The 16396-nt window shown below is 41.1% G+C and overlaps 2 protein-coding genes across 5 annotated transcripts; both read right to left on the reverse strand.

Moving 5' to 3' along the window:
- Positions 1 to 4503: 4503 nt before the first annotated feature.
- LOC311298637 (extracellular superoxide dismutase [Cu-Zn]-like) lies at positions 4504 to 5174 on the reverse strand (the record flags this gene model as incomplete). Its single annotated transcript, XM_084421731.1, has 2 exons — positions 5156 to 5174; positions 4504 to 5040 (listed from the first exon to the last, which is right to left on the reverse strand). Exon 2 carries the CDS (start codon positions 5023 to 5025, stop codon positions 4504 to 4506), a length of 522 nt encoding a protein of 173 aa, XP_084277857.1. The 5' UTR covers positions 5026 to 5040; positions 5156 to 5174.
- Positions 5175 to 7605: 2431 nt separating this feature from the next.
- Positions 7606 to 16061, reverse strand: LOC311276814 (extracellular superoxide dismutase [Cu-Zn]-like). 4 transcript variants are annotated; one of them, XM_084386744.1, is made up of 2 exons: positions 15982 to 16061; positions 7606 to 8394 (listed from the first exon to the last, which is right to left on the reverse strand). In XM_084386744.1, the coding sequence occupies exons 1-2, from the start codon at positions 16048 to 16050 to the stop codon at positions 7723 to 7725; spliced, it is 741 nt and encodes a 246-aa protein (XP_084242870.1). In that variant the 5' UTR covers positions 16051 to 16061; the 3' UTR covers positions 7606 to 7722. The 4 variants fall into 4 exon arrangements, with proteins under 4 accessions (XP_084242870.1, XP_084242871.1, XP_084242872.1 ...); XM_084386745.1 differs by lacking the exon at positions 15982 to 16061 and adding an exon at positions 9318 to 9503; XM_084386746.1 differs by lacking the exon at positions 15982 to 16061 and adding an exon at positions 8882 to 8911.
- Positions 16062 to 16396: the final 335 nt, after the last annotated feature.

Consider the following 16396-nt stretch of genomic DNA (forward strand, 5'->3'; position numbering starts at 1 on the left):
TTCCACACGATTGACATCAGGTTCAAGTACGCCCACAAGCCGTGCGAGTTATTCGTGTATTGCATGTTTGGCTGGTGGTTATGTTGCCGGCATACCGCCTCCCATGGCCGAAACTGGTATTACGACACCTGTCGGGCCGTGGCTATTAATGCTAATGCTAATTGAGGTTGATATCTCTGCAGCACTATAACTTGACATTTTTTTAATGACATCATCGCCCTTATTTCTTCTCATTCTTTTGATGCATGTAGCTCATTTTTTGGATATTTTTACCTCAATTTTTACATAAGGCACCTTTAAAGTGTTTCAGTAAATCAAACTAAACGGCCCACTTTGCCTGCATTCACCCTACATTTATTTTTAAGAGTGCATTTACTATTGGAAGCTATGACCAAAAAGCCTCTGAAAAGACCAAGAAAAAAAACAAAAAAAAAAAACATGGGAATGTTCAGGTTATGAAATCTACTTTAATGTAGGACACATACAAAGAATACACAAGGAAAATCATGATTCTCCTATTTGAATCTGCCCTTCCACCATATCCGACTCCCTCATCTTTGACTCTCAGTGCATTCCTCCACATATTTTCTTGGGGGGCACTTCAGTCTTCTGCCACAGACTTGGAGTAGTAATACCAATCACACCAAGAGCAATTATCTGTCCAGCATTCCCACTGGGTTTACTCTCCTCATCTGAACCCATTCCCAGATTAGATTAGATTCAACTTTATTGTCATTACACAAGTACAGGTACAAGGCAACGAAATGCAGTTTAGGTCTAACCAGAAGTGCAATAGCAGCAAGTGCAGGATATACAGTGGTTCCATAAGTGCAGAACATGGATATGTACTGAATAAATATAGAGTTGAATACTATTATAAACAAAAATTTACAGATAGATTGTCCTATGAATATAATATACAGATAACTATTACTGTGAACAGAGTTTACAGCTAGATATGTACTGAATATAATAATATACAGATGGCTATTACTATAAACAGAATGTTTACAGATAGATATGTACTGAATATAATATACAGATGGCTGTTACTATAAACAGAATTTTACAGATAGATATGTACTATGAATATATATACAGATGGCTGTTACTATAAACAGAATGTGAGCATAATATACAGATGGCTATTACTATAAACAGAATTTAACAAATAGATATATGTATAAGTTAGGCTAATGAGCAGTATAACAATGGATTTAAAGTAGTGCAAATAAAGTTTGGACAGAAGCTATCCGAGTGAAAGTGCAGTGGAAAGTAATTGCATATTACAGTTAAGGTACGATATTGCAGTGTATATATAAACAGTCGGTACTGTAAATAAACAGTCGGCAGTGCAAATTGAGCATATTCCAGTCAAGGTAGTAGTGCAAGATGCATATGTAAACAGTTGTTACTGTAATAACAGTCAGCAGTCAGCAGTGCAAATGAACATTATAGTATTGCAAATAACAAAATGGAGGCAGGTGTGAGGAGGGAGAGGAGAGTCAATCAGTATATGAGGGGAGTGGGATCAATGAGGGTTAGAGTTTAATAAAGAGACAGCTCTGGGGAAAAAACTGTTCTTTAGTCTGCTGGTCCTGGTCCGGAGGCACCTGAAACGCCTGCCGGAGGGCAGGAGAGAAAACAGTCTGTGGGCTGGGTGAGAGGAGTCCTTAAGGATGCTGCGAGCTCGATGCAGACAGCGTTTCCTCTGGATGTGCTCGATGGCAGGTAGTGGAGTCCCAGTGATGCGCTGGGCGGTTTTCACCACCCGCTGCAGTGCCTTGCGCTCTGCAACAGAACAGCTCCCATACCACACTGTAGCACAGTTGGTCAGGATGCTTTCTATTGCACAGCGATAGAAGTTCACCAGGATAGTGGAGGAAAGCTGATTCTTCCTCAGTGTCCTCAGGAAGAAAAGGCGCTGGTGAGCCTTCTTGACCAGGCTGGAGGTGTTGGTTGTCCAGGTCATGTCCGCCGAGATGTGGGTCCCCAGGAACTTGAAACTGGAGACACGCTCAACAGCCATTCCATTGATGTGGATGGTGTCGTGTGTGCCTCTTGACACTTTCCTGAAGTCCACGATGAGCTCCTTCGTTTTGGTGGTGTTGAGGAGCTGGTTATTTTCGGTGCACCATGTGGCCAGGTGCTTGATCTCCTCCCTATAGGCAGTCTCATCGTTGTTGCTGATGAGACCAATCACCGTAGTGTCGTCCGCAAACTTGACGATGGAATTAGATCCGTACACAGGCTTGCAGTCGGAGGTGAAGAGGGAGTAGAGGAACGGGCTTAGCACACAGCCCTGTGGTACACCAGTGTTGAGTGTGATGGATGTGGAGCAGTTGGAGCCGGATCGAACATTCTGGGGTCTGTTGGTCAAGAAGTCCAAAATCCAGTTGCACATGGAGGTGTTGAAGCCCAGGTCTCCAAGTTTGGCTATTAACTTAGTTGGGATGACAGTGTTGAATGCTGAGCTGAAGTCAACAAACAGCATGCGTGCATAAGTGTTCTTATTGTCCAGATGTGTGAGCACAGAGTGCAGTGCCATGGAGACTGCATCCTCTGTGCTCCTATTGCTACGGTAGGCAAACTGGTGTGAGTCCAATGTGGATGGTAGAGAGTCTTTTAGGTGTGCCAGGACCAGCCGCTCAAAGCACTTCATTACGATGGGTGTGAGTGCTACAGGGCGGTAGTCATTAAGGCACTTCGGGCTGGAGTGTTTTGGCACTGGCACAATGGAAGTGCATTTAAAGCATGTTGGTACAGCTGCTTGGGCAAGAGACAGGTTGAAAATGTCTGTAAAAACCCCAGCGAGCTGCTCCGCACATGCCCTGAGTACGCGTCCAGGGATGTTGTCTGGTCCAGCAGCCTTGTGCGCGCTGATCCTGCTCAGTGCATTGCAGACATCTGTGGAGGAGAGTGTGATCGGTGGGTGGTCAGCTGAGGATTTGAGCTTGGTGGCAGTTTCTCTGTTGTCTCTTTCAAAGCGAGCATAAAAGTCATTTAGCTCGTTCAGGAAGTTGACATCAGTGGCTGCGGGGGTGGAGTGAGAGGGTTTGTAGTCACTGATGGCCTGAATGCCCTGCCACATGCGCCGAGGGTCAGCGTTGGAAAAGTGTCCCTCTATCTTAAGCTTGTAGCAGTGCTTGGCCTCTTTGATGCCCCTTTTCAGATTTGCTCTGGATGTGCTATAGGCTTGTGCATCTCCTGATCTGAAGGCAGTATTGCGTGTCTTCAATAGGAGTCGCACTTCCCTGTTCATCCATGGCTTCTGATTTGGGTATGTGGTGATCTGCTTCTGGGTTGTAACACTGTCAATGGTGGTATTAATATAATCCAGTACAGAGGAGGTGTAGCAGTCAATGTCCGTGTGAGAGCCACTGGTGGCTTGAGAAGCAAACATACTCCAGTCTGTGTGTAGAAACCTTTCCTGGAGTGAGAAATCTGCCCCCGCAGGCCACACCTTGATGGTCTTCACTGATGGCTTCACGCGATTGATCAGAGGTGCATATTTGGGGGTGAGGAACAAAGAAAGGTGATCTGACTGTCCCAAGTGGGGGAGGGGTGTCGCGACGTAAGCTTCAGCCATGTTTGTGTAAACATGGTCTAAGGTTTTGTTTCCTCTGGTGTGACAGGAAACATGCTGGTGAAATTTCGGTAGCACTGACTTTAAGTTTGAATGATTAAAATCACCCGCAACAATAAACGCAGCTTCCGGGTGAACGGTCTGTTGTTTACTGATGGCTGCGTGAAGTTCTTTCATAGCAAACTTGGCATCAGCATCCGGGGGAATATAGGCTGCAGTTATAATAGTGGAAGTGAACTCCCGCGGTAGATAAAACGGTCTACATTTAACCATGAGAAACTCAAGGTTAGCTGAACAATGTCTCCCAACAGTAGCAGAGTTTGTGCACCAAGCTTTGTTAATGTAAATGCACAATCCACCACCTCTGGTCTTACCGGAACCATCGAATGTTCTATCCGCCCGGAATGTATGGCGTCCCGCTAGCTCAATAGCGTTGTCCGGTATTCCGCTGTTTAACCATGTTTCCGTGAAAATTAGAACATTACAGTTCAAAAGTCTCTTGCTGTATGTGATGTTGAGTCGAATCTCCTCCATTTTGTTCAACAGCGACCGTACATTGGCAAGGAAAATGCTGGGTAAAGAGAGCCGGTGTGGTGTTAGCTTTAGCTTAGCTCTTAGTCCTCCGCGCTTCCCCCGCCTTTGTTTACGATCTCGCCGGCGCCTGCGAGCACTTCCGCCCGGCCGGGCAGAGTGCATAGCCTCGGGTGATCTGGCGATCTCAGGAAGGAGTCGAAGGTTGTCCATAAAACTGTCGGAAATTCGCAAACCAATATCCAAAAGCTCACCTTGGGTGTACGATGTTAAGGCACAACTGTTCTGGACGAACAGACCCGAAATGAGCAAGAAAAATACTGCTAAATTACAGAATCTGGAGAGACCGCGAGCCTCGCGATGTACTCGCGCCGCCATCTTGGATCTTAAACCAGATCATCCTCCTTCTCATGAACCGCCACCGCACGTCCCAGAATGGAATAAGGCCCAAAGAGCTTGGCGTCTGAAAGCGTCAGGAACTGCCTTATAACTCCTTTCTCGGAAGCAAAGTTGCCCAGGTCTCCAGGATGATGAGGGTGGTCAACACTGTTTGGATTATAATGAGGACCAACAGTGATGCTGCCTTGACTGAGGTCTCCATACTGATGGATGTGCATGGCACGCTCTTGACGATCGATGGCAGGCAAACCACGGAGGTTGATTTTCACTTCTAAATCTCCATCGGGGAAGACCTGCTTGAAGAGGATTTGCCCAAAGATCTTTGGCTGGTTACGTGGCAAATTGGGGCTGGGAGTTACTTCACAAGTGGCATAGATTGTGTTGTCGAACTCCACGACTTCTGGCTGTGGAGCTTCGGCAGGCAAACAAACTGGAGGTTTGTGGAACTCTCCTCCTTGTATATGCAGCACCAGCAATATCAGAGGGAATATTAGGATGATTTTCTCCATGTTGATCTTTAAAGCCTACAATGAAGAGTGGATTCAGTGAAATCATGCCATTTGGTGTAAGAATGTAATATTTTTGATAAAAAGGTCAAAGCTTTGTTGCAGGGAACTTTGAGAATGGATTAGTAACAACCAGATTAGTTTGCAACGGAAAACCATACAAGAACCCAGACAGCAACCAGATCACTTAAGTGTACACACGTACACTTTCATAAGCGTCACACCTGCCAGCCAAAGTGCCTATGATACAAGCCAATGACATGCAGGTGGATGTAATCACACTAAAATGAGCCCAGGCAAAGGTTTATGGAAATGGAAAAGGTCTAGGGAGAAGTGCCCTCTGGTGAAGTGCCCTCTGGTGGCCATGATAGGGCTTCTGCAGGCAGGAGTGACATTAATTACATGTACTCAAAAAAAAAAAAAAAAAAAAAACCAAACTAAGAGTTTTACTTTAAAGTACATTGTGTTTTAAAAATCTTTTTTGTTGTGCTTTAAAGTACACTTAATTTGATCTGTTGTAGCCTACATGTTATTCAATATTAAATATAAAGGTAAGATTTTCTGATTCTGATATTTTTCACAAGGACAGGTAAAATAAAAGACAATATCTATACTTTTGCTTTAACTTTTTTTAGATGTACTAAATCAAGTCAGTTGATGGAGAAAATGGAATGAAAAAAAACAAGCCTAAAACAGCAAAGGTCCATTACCGTACAGCTGAAAGGTTGTCCTCAATCCGTGTGGAGCCTAAATATTGCAGTCACAAAAATACTACAACACTTAATCCGTGTGCAGTCCTGACCTGGGGTTGAGAGAATGTTCCTTTTGGCTGCTCTTATAGGAACTCATGTTGAGCTACAAGTTAACCATGATAGTCTGTTAGTCACTAATTAAGTTCACCTGTGTTTCATTTAGCTCCCTTTGTTTGCCTGTTTATATATAGCACTCAGTTTATTCAGTTCTTTGTCTTGCATTGCACAATGTGTTCTCCAGTGTTTTGTGTTTATTAAAAGAAGTACTGCTATAGATTCCTCTTTTCTTCATTTGGTGGCTCATTTGTGACTCATTCATTCTTAGTGTACAATTCCACTTGACGTTCATGCTTGACACCACTTCTTATAGCAGATATTCATCAAACATAAGTGAATAGCTGAAAGTTCTTCCTTTTCAAGAAACCATTTCTACAGACTCTGATGTACCAAGCCTGACAAGCCTCTATTACACATGCAATTGGACTGTTATTTGCAGTTTTTTACGATTGCTATGACAGATTTTTCAATACTTTTAACAATTTTCAAACAAGAAAAGCTCAAACAAGACCAAACCAATGGATTTTGACTGCCAAATTTACCAATGCTTTAACACTGTATGTCAGAACAGATAACACCATGTTCTAAACCTAACCTTACAGGCTAAAGTCAAGGTAAACAGCTGTTTATATTGTGAATTGAAACACAAATATATCCCCTGTATTTTATCCTATTGTTACTGAGAAACAGCTGATTGAATTATGCAATAATATAAATCACAGCTGATTCCCATCTAGGAAACACACTCAGGTGTTGAGGTTCTTTCAATCGCATGACCATATGGTATACTGTAACCGTACATTCTATAAAGCACTCTGAGATGGGTCTTTTTTTTATTGAATTTCTGCCGCAAAAGACCTACAGTAAACCCAACAAAACAAAAATGTAGAGAGGCTTCAAAAGAAACTGCAGTGCAAAACACAATCTATGATCAATACAATATACTGTCTGTTGTATAAGGGCATACCTGACACATATACAATAATGCAGTGTCTGTAATTCCATCTGATGTTAGTGTTTTTATGACATTGTGCTATGATTGACTAAATCTTCCTGTTGGACGGCTATGTTATTTGATTTTGAGACATGTTTGCAGTGTTTTGGTAGGCATAGTGTATTATTGTATTTAGAAAATTAGTGTTGGAGCTTAATTTCCAGTGTGTGATTTTGATGAACTCACGAAAACTGGTGAGCATATGTGAAATAACATTGTAAACAAGCATGCACAATTTTATGGAGATCGGACCATAGGTGGCGCTATAACTGTTAAAAAGCTTTGAAAACCATATATTTCCTATGTTAAATTGGCTGGAAATGGTCTTTTCCATGTATGATGTCAGTGGTTAAATGGTTGCCAAATAAAACTTAATGTCTTTATGCATTTGTGCTTAAAGGCCTTAAATGCTTGAACCCCGATAAATGCTGCTTGCAGCTTTAATTTAAAATTGGAATTTCTCTGAAATTAAAAATCTTTGGGAACTTTTGGGATACTGGAAGTACACAACTGCAGGAAATATATCACACTTTGCAAGTGATTTTTGGTCATTTTCAAAAAAAAAAAAACATTGTAGCTTTAAACACCTTACATTTTGATTCCCTGTTAACTGTAGTAACAAGGGAATGTTAAAGTGTTAACCCATTGAGCACAGTAAATCAAACTAAACGGCCCACTTTGCCTGCATTCACCCTACATTTATTTTTAAGAGTGCATTTACTATTGGAAGCTATGACCAAAAAGCCTCTGAAAAGACCAAGAAAAAAAAACATGGGAATGTTCAGGTTATGAAATCTACTTTAATGTAGGACACATACAAAGAATACACAAGGAAAATCATGATTCTCCTATTTGAATCTGCCCTTCCACCATATCCGACTCCCTCATCTTTGACTCTCAGTGCATTCCTCCACATATTTTCTTGGGGGGCACTTCAGTCTTCTGCCACAGACTTGGAGTAGTAATACCAATCACACCGAGAGCAATTATCTGTCCAGCATTCCCACTGAGTTTACTCTCCTCATCTGAACCCATTCCCAGATCATCCTCCTTCTCATGAACTGCCACCGCACGTCCCAGAATGGAATAAGGCCCAAAGAGCTTGGCGTCTGGAAGCGTCAGGAACTGCCTTATAACTCCTTTCTCTGAAGCAAAGTTGCCCAGGTCTCCAGGATGATGAGGGTGGTCAACACCGTTTGGATTATAATGAGGACCAACAGTGATGCTGCCTTGACTGAGGTCTCCATACTGATGGATGTGCATGGCACGCTCTTGACGATCGATGGCAGGCAAACCACGGAGGTTGATTTTCACTTCTAAATCTCCATTGGGGAAGACCTGCTTGAAGAGGATTTGCCCAAAGATCTTTGGCTGGTTACGTGGCAAATTGGGGCTGGGAGTTACTTCACAAGTGGCATAGATTGTGTTGTCGAACTCCACGACTTCTGGCTGTGGAGCTTCGGCAGGCAAACAAACTGGAGGTTTGTGGAACTCTCCTCCTTGTATATGCAGCACCAGCAATATCAGAGGGAATATTAGGATGATTTTCTCCATGTTGATCTTTAAAGCCTACAATGAAGAGTGGATTCAGTGAAATCATGCCATTTGGTTTAAGAATGTAATATTTTTGATAAAAGGTCAAAGCTTTGTTGCAGGGAACTTTGAGAATGGATTAGTAACAACCAGATTAGTTTGCAACGGAAAACCATACAAGAACCCAGACAGCAACCTGATCCGGCCCACATCTGGGCCGTGTGTAATCCATGTGTACCAGATGTGGGCCGACACCATGTTGCTGTCTAGAAAACTCTATAATTTTTGAATTGCCATGTACCCTTGTGAAAACAATAAAATAAAAAAAAAGCGCTTATTGGTATTGGATGTGTACCTGTAGTATCTTGAAAGTACAATAATAATAAATAAAAAAAACCTGTAGGTCCACTTGCAGATAATAACACTGATGAATTATAAAAAGCCACTTAAGTGTACACACATACACTTTCATAAGCGTCACACCTGCCAGCCAAAGTGCCTATGATACAAGCCAATGACATACAGGTGGATGTAATCACACTAAAATGAGTCCAGGCAAAGGTTTATGGAAATGGAAAAGGTCTAGGGAGAAGTGCCCTCTGGTGGCCATGATAGGGCTTCTGCTGGCAGGAGTGACATTAAGTACATGTACACTTTAAAAAAATTAAATAATGCCAAACTAAGAGTTTTACTTTAAAGTACATTATGTTTTAAAAATCTTTTTTGTTGTGCTTTAAAGTACACTTAATTTGATCTGTTGTAGCCTACATGTTATTCAATATTAAATATAAAGTGAAGATTTTCTGATTCAGATATTTTTCACAAGGACAGGTAAAATAAGACAATATCTATACTTTTGCTTAAACTAACTTTGTTTAGATGTACTAAATCAAGTCAGTTGATGGAGAAAATGGAATAAAAAAAAAAAAAACAAGCCTAAAACAGCAAAGGTCCATTACCGTACAGCTCAATCCGTGTGGAACCTGAATATTGCAGTCACAAAAATACTACAACGCTTAATCCATGTGCAGTCCTGACCTGGGGTTGAGAGAATGTTCATTTTGGCTGCTCTTATAGGAACTCATGTTGAGCTACAAGTTAACCATGATAGTCTGTTAGTCACTAATTAAGTTCACCTGTGTTTCATTTAGCTCCCTTTGTTTGCCTGTTTATATATAGCACTCAGTTTAATCAGTTCTTTGTCTTGCATTGCACAATGTGTTCTCCGGTGTTTTGTGTTTATTAAAAGAAGTACTGCTATAGATTCCTCTTCTCTTCATTTGGTGGCTCATTTGTGACTCATTCATTCTTAGTGTACAATTCCACTGGACGTTCATGCTTGACACCACTTCTTATAGCAGATATTCATCAAACATAAGTGAATAGCTGACAGTTCTTCCTTTTCAAGAAACCATTTCTACAGACTCTGATGTACCAAGCCTGACAAGCCTCTATTACACATGCAATTGGACTGTTATTTGCAGTTTTTTACGATTGCTATGACAGATTTTTCAATACTTTTAACAATTTTCAAACAAGAAAAGCTCAAACAAGACCAAACCAATGGATTTTTACTGCCAAATTTACCAATGCTTTAACACTGTATGTCAGAACAGATAACACCATGTTCTAAACCTAACCTTACAGGCTAAAGTCAAGGTAAACAGCTGTTTATATTGTGAATTGAAACACAAATATATCCCCTGTATTTTATCCTATTGTTACTGAGAAACAGCTGATTGAATTATGCAATAATATAAATCACAGCTGATTCCCATCTAGGAAACACACTCAGGTGTTGAGGTTCTTTCAATCGCATGACCATATGGTATACTGTAACCGTACATTCTATAAAGCACTCTGAGATGGGTCTTTTTTTTATTGAATTTCTGCAGCAAAAGACCTACAGTAAACCCAACAAAACAAGAATGTAGAGAGGCTTCAAAAGAAACTGCAGTGCAAAACACAATCTATGATCAATACAATATACTGTCTGTTGTATAAGGGCATACCTGACACGTATACAATAATGCAGTTTCTGTAATTCCATCTGATGTTAGTGTTTTTATGACATTGTGCTATGATTGACTAAATCTTCCTGTTGGACGGCTATGTTATTTGATTTTGAGACATATTTGCATTGTTTTGGTAGGCATAGTGTATTATTGTATTTAGAAAATGAGTGTTGGAGCTTAGTTTACAGTGTGTGATTTGGAGCATGAAATTAACTGTTTTGCCAATTGTGTGTTGTAGGTGTGTTGGTGCGTTAAGAGTTTAGGAAATTTGTTAAAAGTATTGAAAAAATTGTCATAGCAATTGTAAAAAAACTGTACTTGTCTTTGAAGGCAGAAGTAAAAATTTCTGAGGGAATGATTCTTCTATGGCATCGATGTTAAAATCCCCTTTTAGTAGATTGAATGCAGGTAAGGTGGGACACTTGTCATTTAGATACAGTACCTAGATGTTTATTTCTTTTTATTACTTTTGTTAACTTTAAGGTCCGACTTTAATATTTCATTTTGAATACAGTTGATATGTGTTATTTGCAAGGTATATACCAATAAACATTTTGAGATCATGCACTCCAGACAAATTTCTTTTCAGGTAATGTGACCCATCCCTAATTTATCAAAAATGATCCTGGATCAAATGTTGATTTGAGGCCACACAATCCGTATGGAAAAACAACACCAGAAAGAACATCAGAAGAAGAAGGGCCAGGGTGGACATGAACATTACCAGAGATCATAAGCAGTAATATAATCAAGGCACGACAGAGCACATCTGAGGCACTACAGTAATGTTGTTTTAACAATACAGTTGTATGCAGTTTGTTAGGTAATGCAATAATTTTAATGAGCGTTCTCATAATAAAACATGACAGTAGAGCCACAGTGACAGAGAATCTGTCCGGCATTAACCCAAAAGTCCGTAGTATCATTAAAGAGGCAGAGTCTCTATCAATACTTTGATACATTCAAGCAACAAGCAACATGGAACCACAGAAGCCAATTATTTTAAACATGACCGATGTGTATATATGAAGAGTTCAGATGCAAAAGCCTCTAAGAGCCATCTGAAGTTTTCTTCTAGAATTATAATTTGATCACGTTTGTTTAAGTTCAGTAATTTCACTTAAATGACAATTAATAGGTCATTTTCATTGCCATTTTAGTGAAATTACTGACCTTAAATATACGAGCTTGATAAAAATTATCATTCTAGTTGAAAATTTCAGATGACACATTCATTGAGTTTGACACTAAGCTAAGCAAACAAATTATCTTACAGCTATCTCTGTTGCCATGTTTTTTTAAGAAGGGCCAAAGCAAAGAACGGTAAGTGAGAGGTCTGATCAAAGAAATGTGGGATTAAAATAGTTTGAATAAAAATATGCCAGTAAAACAAAGTAGGGTATGGGTTAACATGTTAAATAAAATGCTCTTTTCTTTTGTTCTACCGAAAATATGCCGGGAGCCCGCTGTTTCTATATAAACGAGCTTCACTTTTACGTGCATCTTATTGACATAAATTATGTGATCTTATTTCACAGTTGCTGCTCATGTTGAGGTTATTTCTGCTTTGTACAAAGTTTCCTTCGTATATTTAGTTGAACTGCGTCGCTAAGCTGAGAGTGTTAAAAATAGGTGCTGACATTTCTGCCATGATGAAGCTCTGTAACAAAAGTATCCAGAAGTGTTCAGTGGGGTTGGCAATTTAAACACCAACCAAGTTATCTCACACATAGACCCAAAAGTGAAACCAGCATCGCAGCCGCCTCAGATTTAAACTCTGTTTAAGCTCAAACAGCAACATTACACATTAACTAAAGTTAGAAAAGTGAAATCATAACCAGTAGTAGCTGTAGAGGCATAGGCCTGTGTGTTTGCTTATTTAATAAATATGATGGAACATAGTTAACTTTTTGTTAATGTCTTCAATGAAAAATGATTTTTATGAGTTGAGATAATTATGAATAAAAGAAGAAAAAAATGTCAATAATAATGGGCTATTAAATGATGTAGTGATTTTATATCCAAGAAAAGGGGGGATGTCGTGTATCAGTATTAGGGTTGTTTCAAGTATCAGTCACTAGAGGGCGCTTGTAAAGTGGGGCAGTGGGAAAATCTTCAGTAAAGAAGTGAGAGTTCACATTGTAGAAACCTAAAAGCGTGTGTTAAAAATATCCAAATCATGGATCACAACCGGTCACAATTGTGACCGGTGGGATACTGTGTTGTACGTGCGTGTGCGTGTGTGTGTGTGTGTGTGGAGATCAGACATCAGAAGAGATGTGACCGTGTGTGTGTGTGTGTGTGTGTGTGTGTGTGTGTAAAATTAGGTAGAAAGTAAGGTAGAACAGTTAGCCTATGTGTATTAGTATAGTATGTAGATACAATGGGTTATCCCACCGGTCACTATTGTTGCCGATGACATGTTTGTGAGTTCTATGACCACATTAAACAAAGTTGAGTAATTGCAAATGCATATATCAATACTAGACACCTTAAACATGATGTGTACCAAAAATCTATGTCCTATCTTTATGTTAACATACTTTACCACCCTTTTCTTTGGGAGCTTTCTTGCTGCCATCCTCTTCTCTTGGCGCAAACAGGAAGTAAACAGCTCTGGTCATGTGACAATTTACAGTAAACATGCGACACTGCACATATTTCATTGAGACTCTTTATTATTTCAATATCTGCTGGAAATGCATTGATAGATCATTCAGTAACATTTTTATAGCCTTAGAAATGAAAAAAATAAATAAAAAATTACGGTCACTATTGTGACCGGTGGGATTAAATGAGATGTAACACTACCTCCTCAAAATGATTCAATACATTGAGGAGTCTTTCCTCATGCTCCTCCAATGTAGCACCAAACACAATGTGTTCATCAAGATCATAGACTGTAAAAAAATATGGACGATGCCCCTTCGCTCTCTTCCATTGGTGAGAAGTGAAGCCGCCAGTGTCCCGATATGGCGCTGACATCTTGGGGTTTGAGTCTGCGCAGTAGCGATTTCGGGACCAGACCTGCGCAGTAGTGAGCAGGAAGTAAAGCCGTGAAATCAAGGCCCCGCCAGAGAATGTCTAATATGGCGAGAAGTTTCACTCTCACTACACTTCCGGCTTCTGAACTGGTTGCAGTTCCACTCTGATTCCATATGAGGGCGCTCACAGGACGAGTGCAGAATGAATGGAGGTCAATGGCGGTATACCCCTCAAAATCCACTTTTCTCAGGATATAATTTTTTGTCTAGTAATTTGAATGTTGTATTCGAAAGGAGATGCAAAGAAATTACACATTGCTGGGTGTTAGATTTTTTAGAGTCACTTATTTGCTTTAAAAAAGTCTTTCAAAATGTCAATGACGTCAGAATGCTGACGTCATTAGCAGAATGCTAGCGTGTTATGGGCAACAACAACTCAACCTGTAAGAAATCAAAACGACATAAGTACTCGTTCATTCAACTTTCGACCTAAAACCCATGTTGAACTTGCAAAATCTACAATCAGATCTGAGATTTCTCAACGGCAATCGGGTGAAAGAGACAAATTTAGCCGTCTAGCCCCATTGACTCCCATTCATTTTGCACTCATGGCGAGCGCCCCCAGTGGAACTCTGGTGGTACTACAACCAAAATTCGGTACAATAGGGCTTAATAGGGAGTGGACAGGCTCTCCGTAGACGGGCTCTGGCCCCGCCCTCACTCTCAGTGTGAAATAATTAAATAGGCTATAGAAATTTAGATATTAAATTTAGTTCCAATCTTTACTACTTCGCTCAGATAACCTGTCAATCACAGCCGTCAATCATGACGTCACACCACCGTTTTTATAGCATCAAATAACTAACTCAAAACAAACTTATTTTAAAAATAAACACTTGAATTTACATTAGTGTGATAAAAACCAAAACCACCATCGGAAAAATATATATTTGAAGTGTAATTAAATTTAGTTGGTCTCAAGTCCCGTTAAATAACACAGGGAGGCGGGTTTATGACCTACATGTATACTAGGACCAGTCAGTTAGGGCGATCAAGACCTTTTGGCTTCACTTTTCAGGGTTTGTTTCAAATATTGTGCTCTGAATATTTGGAGAATGTTCCTATAACAAAAGTCTGTTAGCTGGGATTTTCCCTCTGCCCACATGCGGCAAAGAATGACGGCCCTGGAGTGCCCTAGATCTGGATTAAAGACAAGGGCCACACATGGGCTATAACTGGCCAGAGTCTCAGCCAATTACTAACCCATACTGGCCGTGCATTGGGCCTGAATAGGTTTTAGTGTTGGTACCAATTCTCAGCCTTAAGTGAACCAGAAACTCCAAAACTGAACCACACCTGAGCCTTATCTAAACTGTAAAAATAAAATAAAATAAAAAATAATATGTTTTTACAAAAAGGTAAATGCTACAGCTGGCAAACAAAAAACATAAAATTTAAGTGCAAAAAAAAAAAAAAAACACTTACAGTAATTTCCATTAAACTTTTTACAGAAAAACACTGTTATTTTACAAGTATATACTAAATAATCTACATGCATGAATTAATGTAACTATATGTCACTGCATCAGCAACTACAGTTACTGCCTCTTAAATAAAGCAACATGACACCAATGTTCCCTTTCGAAAGGGAATCTGAAGCAACCGTATCGGAATCTGGTATCTGAAGCAACCGTCAAATCACGGCAATCATATTGGCCAGTGAAAGCCTATGACATCATACTAGTGCGACCAGGAAGTATACAGTATAAGGGGCACCTAGATAACAAGTCATCCTCTTTTTGTCTTCAGGGACTGTTTGTGTTTGAATCAATCTGTCGATCAGGAAAAATAATGTATGAGAAACATTTCAAGATTCTCAGTGTGCCGACCCGTATCTAAGGTTTCGAACACCCAGAAACACACTCTCATTCGTCCATCTTCTCGAGGGAAGAGGCACCTAGGGGCTCGGGTCCCTCTCCCGCCGAGGCGGAGAGAAGATCTAGGTCCTGATGGTCACAGATGGAGTTGGCGAAAGAGTTTGAGAGGGGAGTGAATTTCTCGCATGCTTACACCGCCGACGAGAACGCTCTCCTGGTCAAGGATGCATCTTCCAATGCATTCTCTAGCTCAGTGGACAGCACCATGCCAGGAAGAGCAGGAGATGGTGGTCAAGGGCGAACAAGACAAGTCATCTGACACCTGCGTATGAAGAGCAGTTGGGGGTTATGGAGCGCTTCAGCTGTCTTGGGAGCTCGCTAGGGAAGAAACCGCTCGTGGCAGGTTAGACAAGCGGTTCCTTTCCGGCCATAACTCTCCAACTCCTGTGAGCCTTCCATTCCTTCCTGATCACCATACTGAGATCACGAGGGTATGGAAGAAACCGTATTCAGTCTGCATGCACATTATGCCAATGTCGAGGGGATGCAGGAGCATGAATACGTGGCGATGCCCCCAATTGTTGAGACGTTCAGAAACTATCTCGCGGATGGGCAGGCATCAACATTGAAAGCCCCGCCCCTGCCTACGAAGCCACTGTAGAACACCTCGCGCTTGAATGGCAGGGCATACATGCAGCAAGTCAGGCCAGTGCTTCACTGAATACCATGGAAGTGCTTCAAGCTTACCAAGCCAATCTGCTGAAGGAGTTGGATTAGAGTCAGGGTCTTTCCCCTGATGCGGTATCCAAGTTGCATCGCACCACAGATCTGGCTCTCCACGTTCACCAAGCAGACCTCGATGGTGGCAATGGAGAGGCACCTGTGTGTGAACCTGGCGGACATCGGGGAGAACGCGAAGGGCTTTCTCCTCGATGCCCCGGTTTTGCCATCTAAACTTTTTGGCACCTCCGTAGAGGCAGTGGTGGGAAAGTTCAGAGTGACGAGGGCTCGCTCAGCTGCATTTAGATCATGTATACCGGGAAGCCAATGGGTCCTCCCGGGCCCCTCCTCCTCCTCAGAGGAATAGGTCACGGAAAAGGCACGACCAGAGGAAAAGGAATTATCCTTCTCTCTCATGATCTGTACATCCACCCTCTCCTCT

The sequence above is a fragment of the Rutilus rutilus genome (assembly GCF_951802725.1).
Source record: "Rutilus rutilus genome assembly, chromosome: 1".
Taxonomy (NCBI): domain Eukaryota; kingdom Metazoa; phylum Chordata; class Actinopteri; order Cypriniformes; family Leuciscidae; genus Rutilus; species Rutilus rutilus.

Excerpts from the sequence above, each read along its gene's own strand:
- LOC311276814 (XM_084386743.1), bottom strand. The coding sequence starts at position 8,830 with ATGAAAGTGTATGTGTGTACACTTAAGTGGCTTTTTATAATTCATCAG. Across the intron at positions 8,395-8,713 it reads GTACTTTCAAGATACTACAG|GCTTTAAAGATCAACATGGA; the intron begins GTACACATCCAA and ends TCTTCATTGTAG.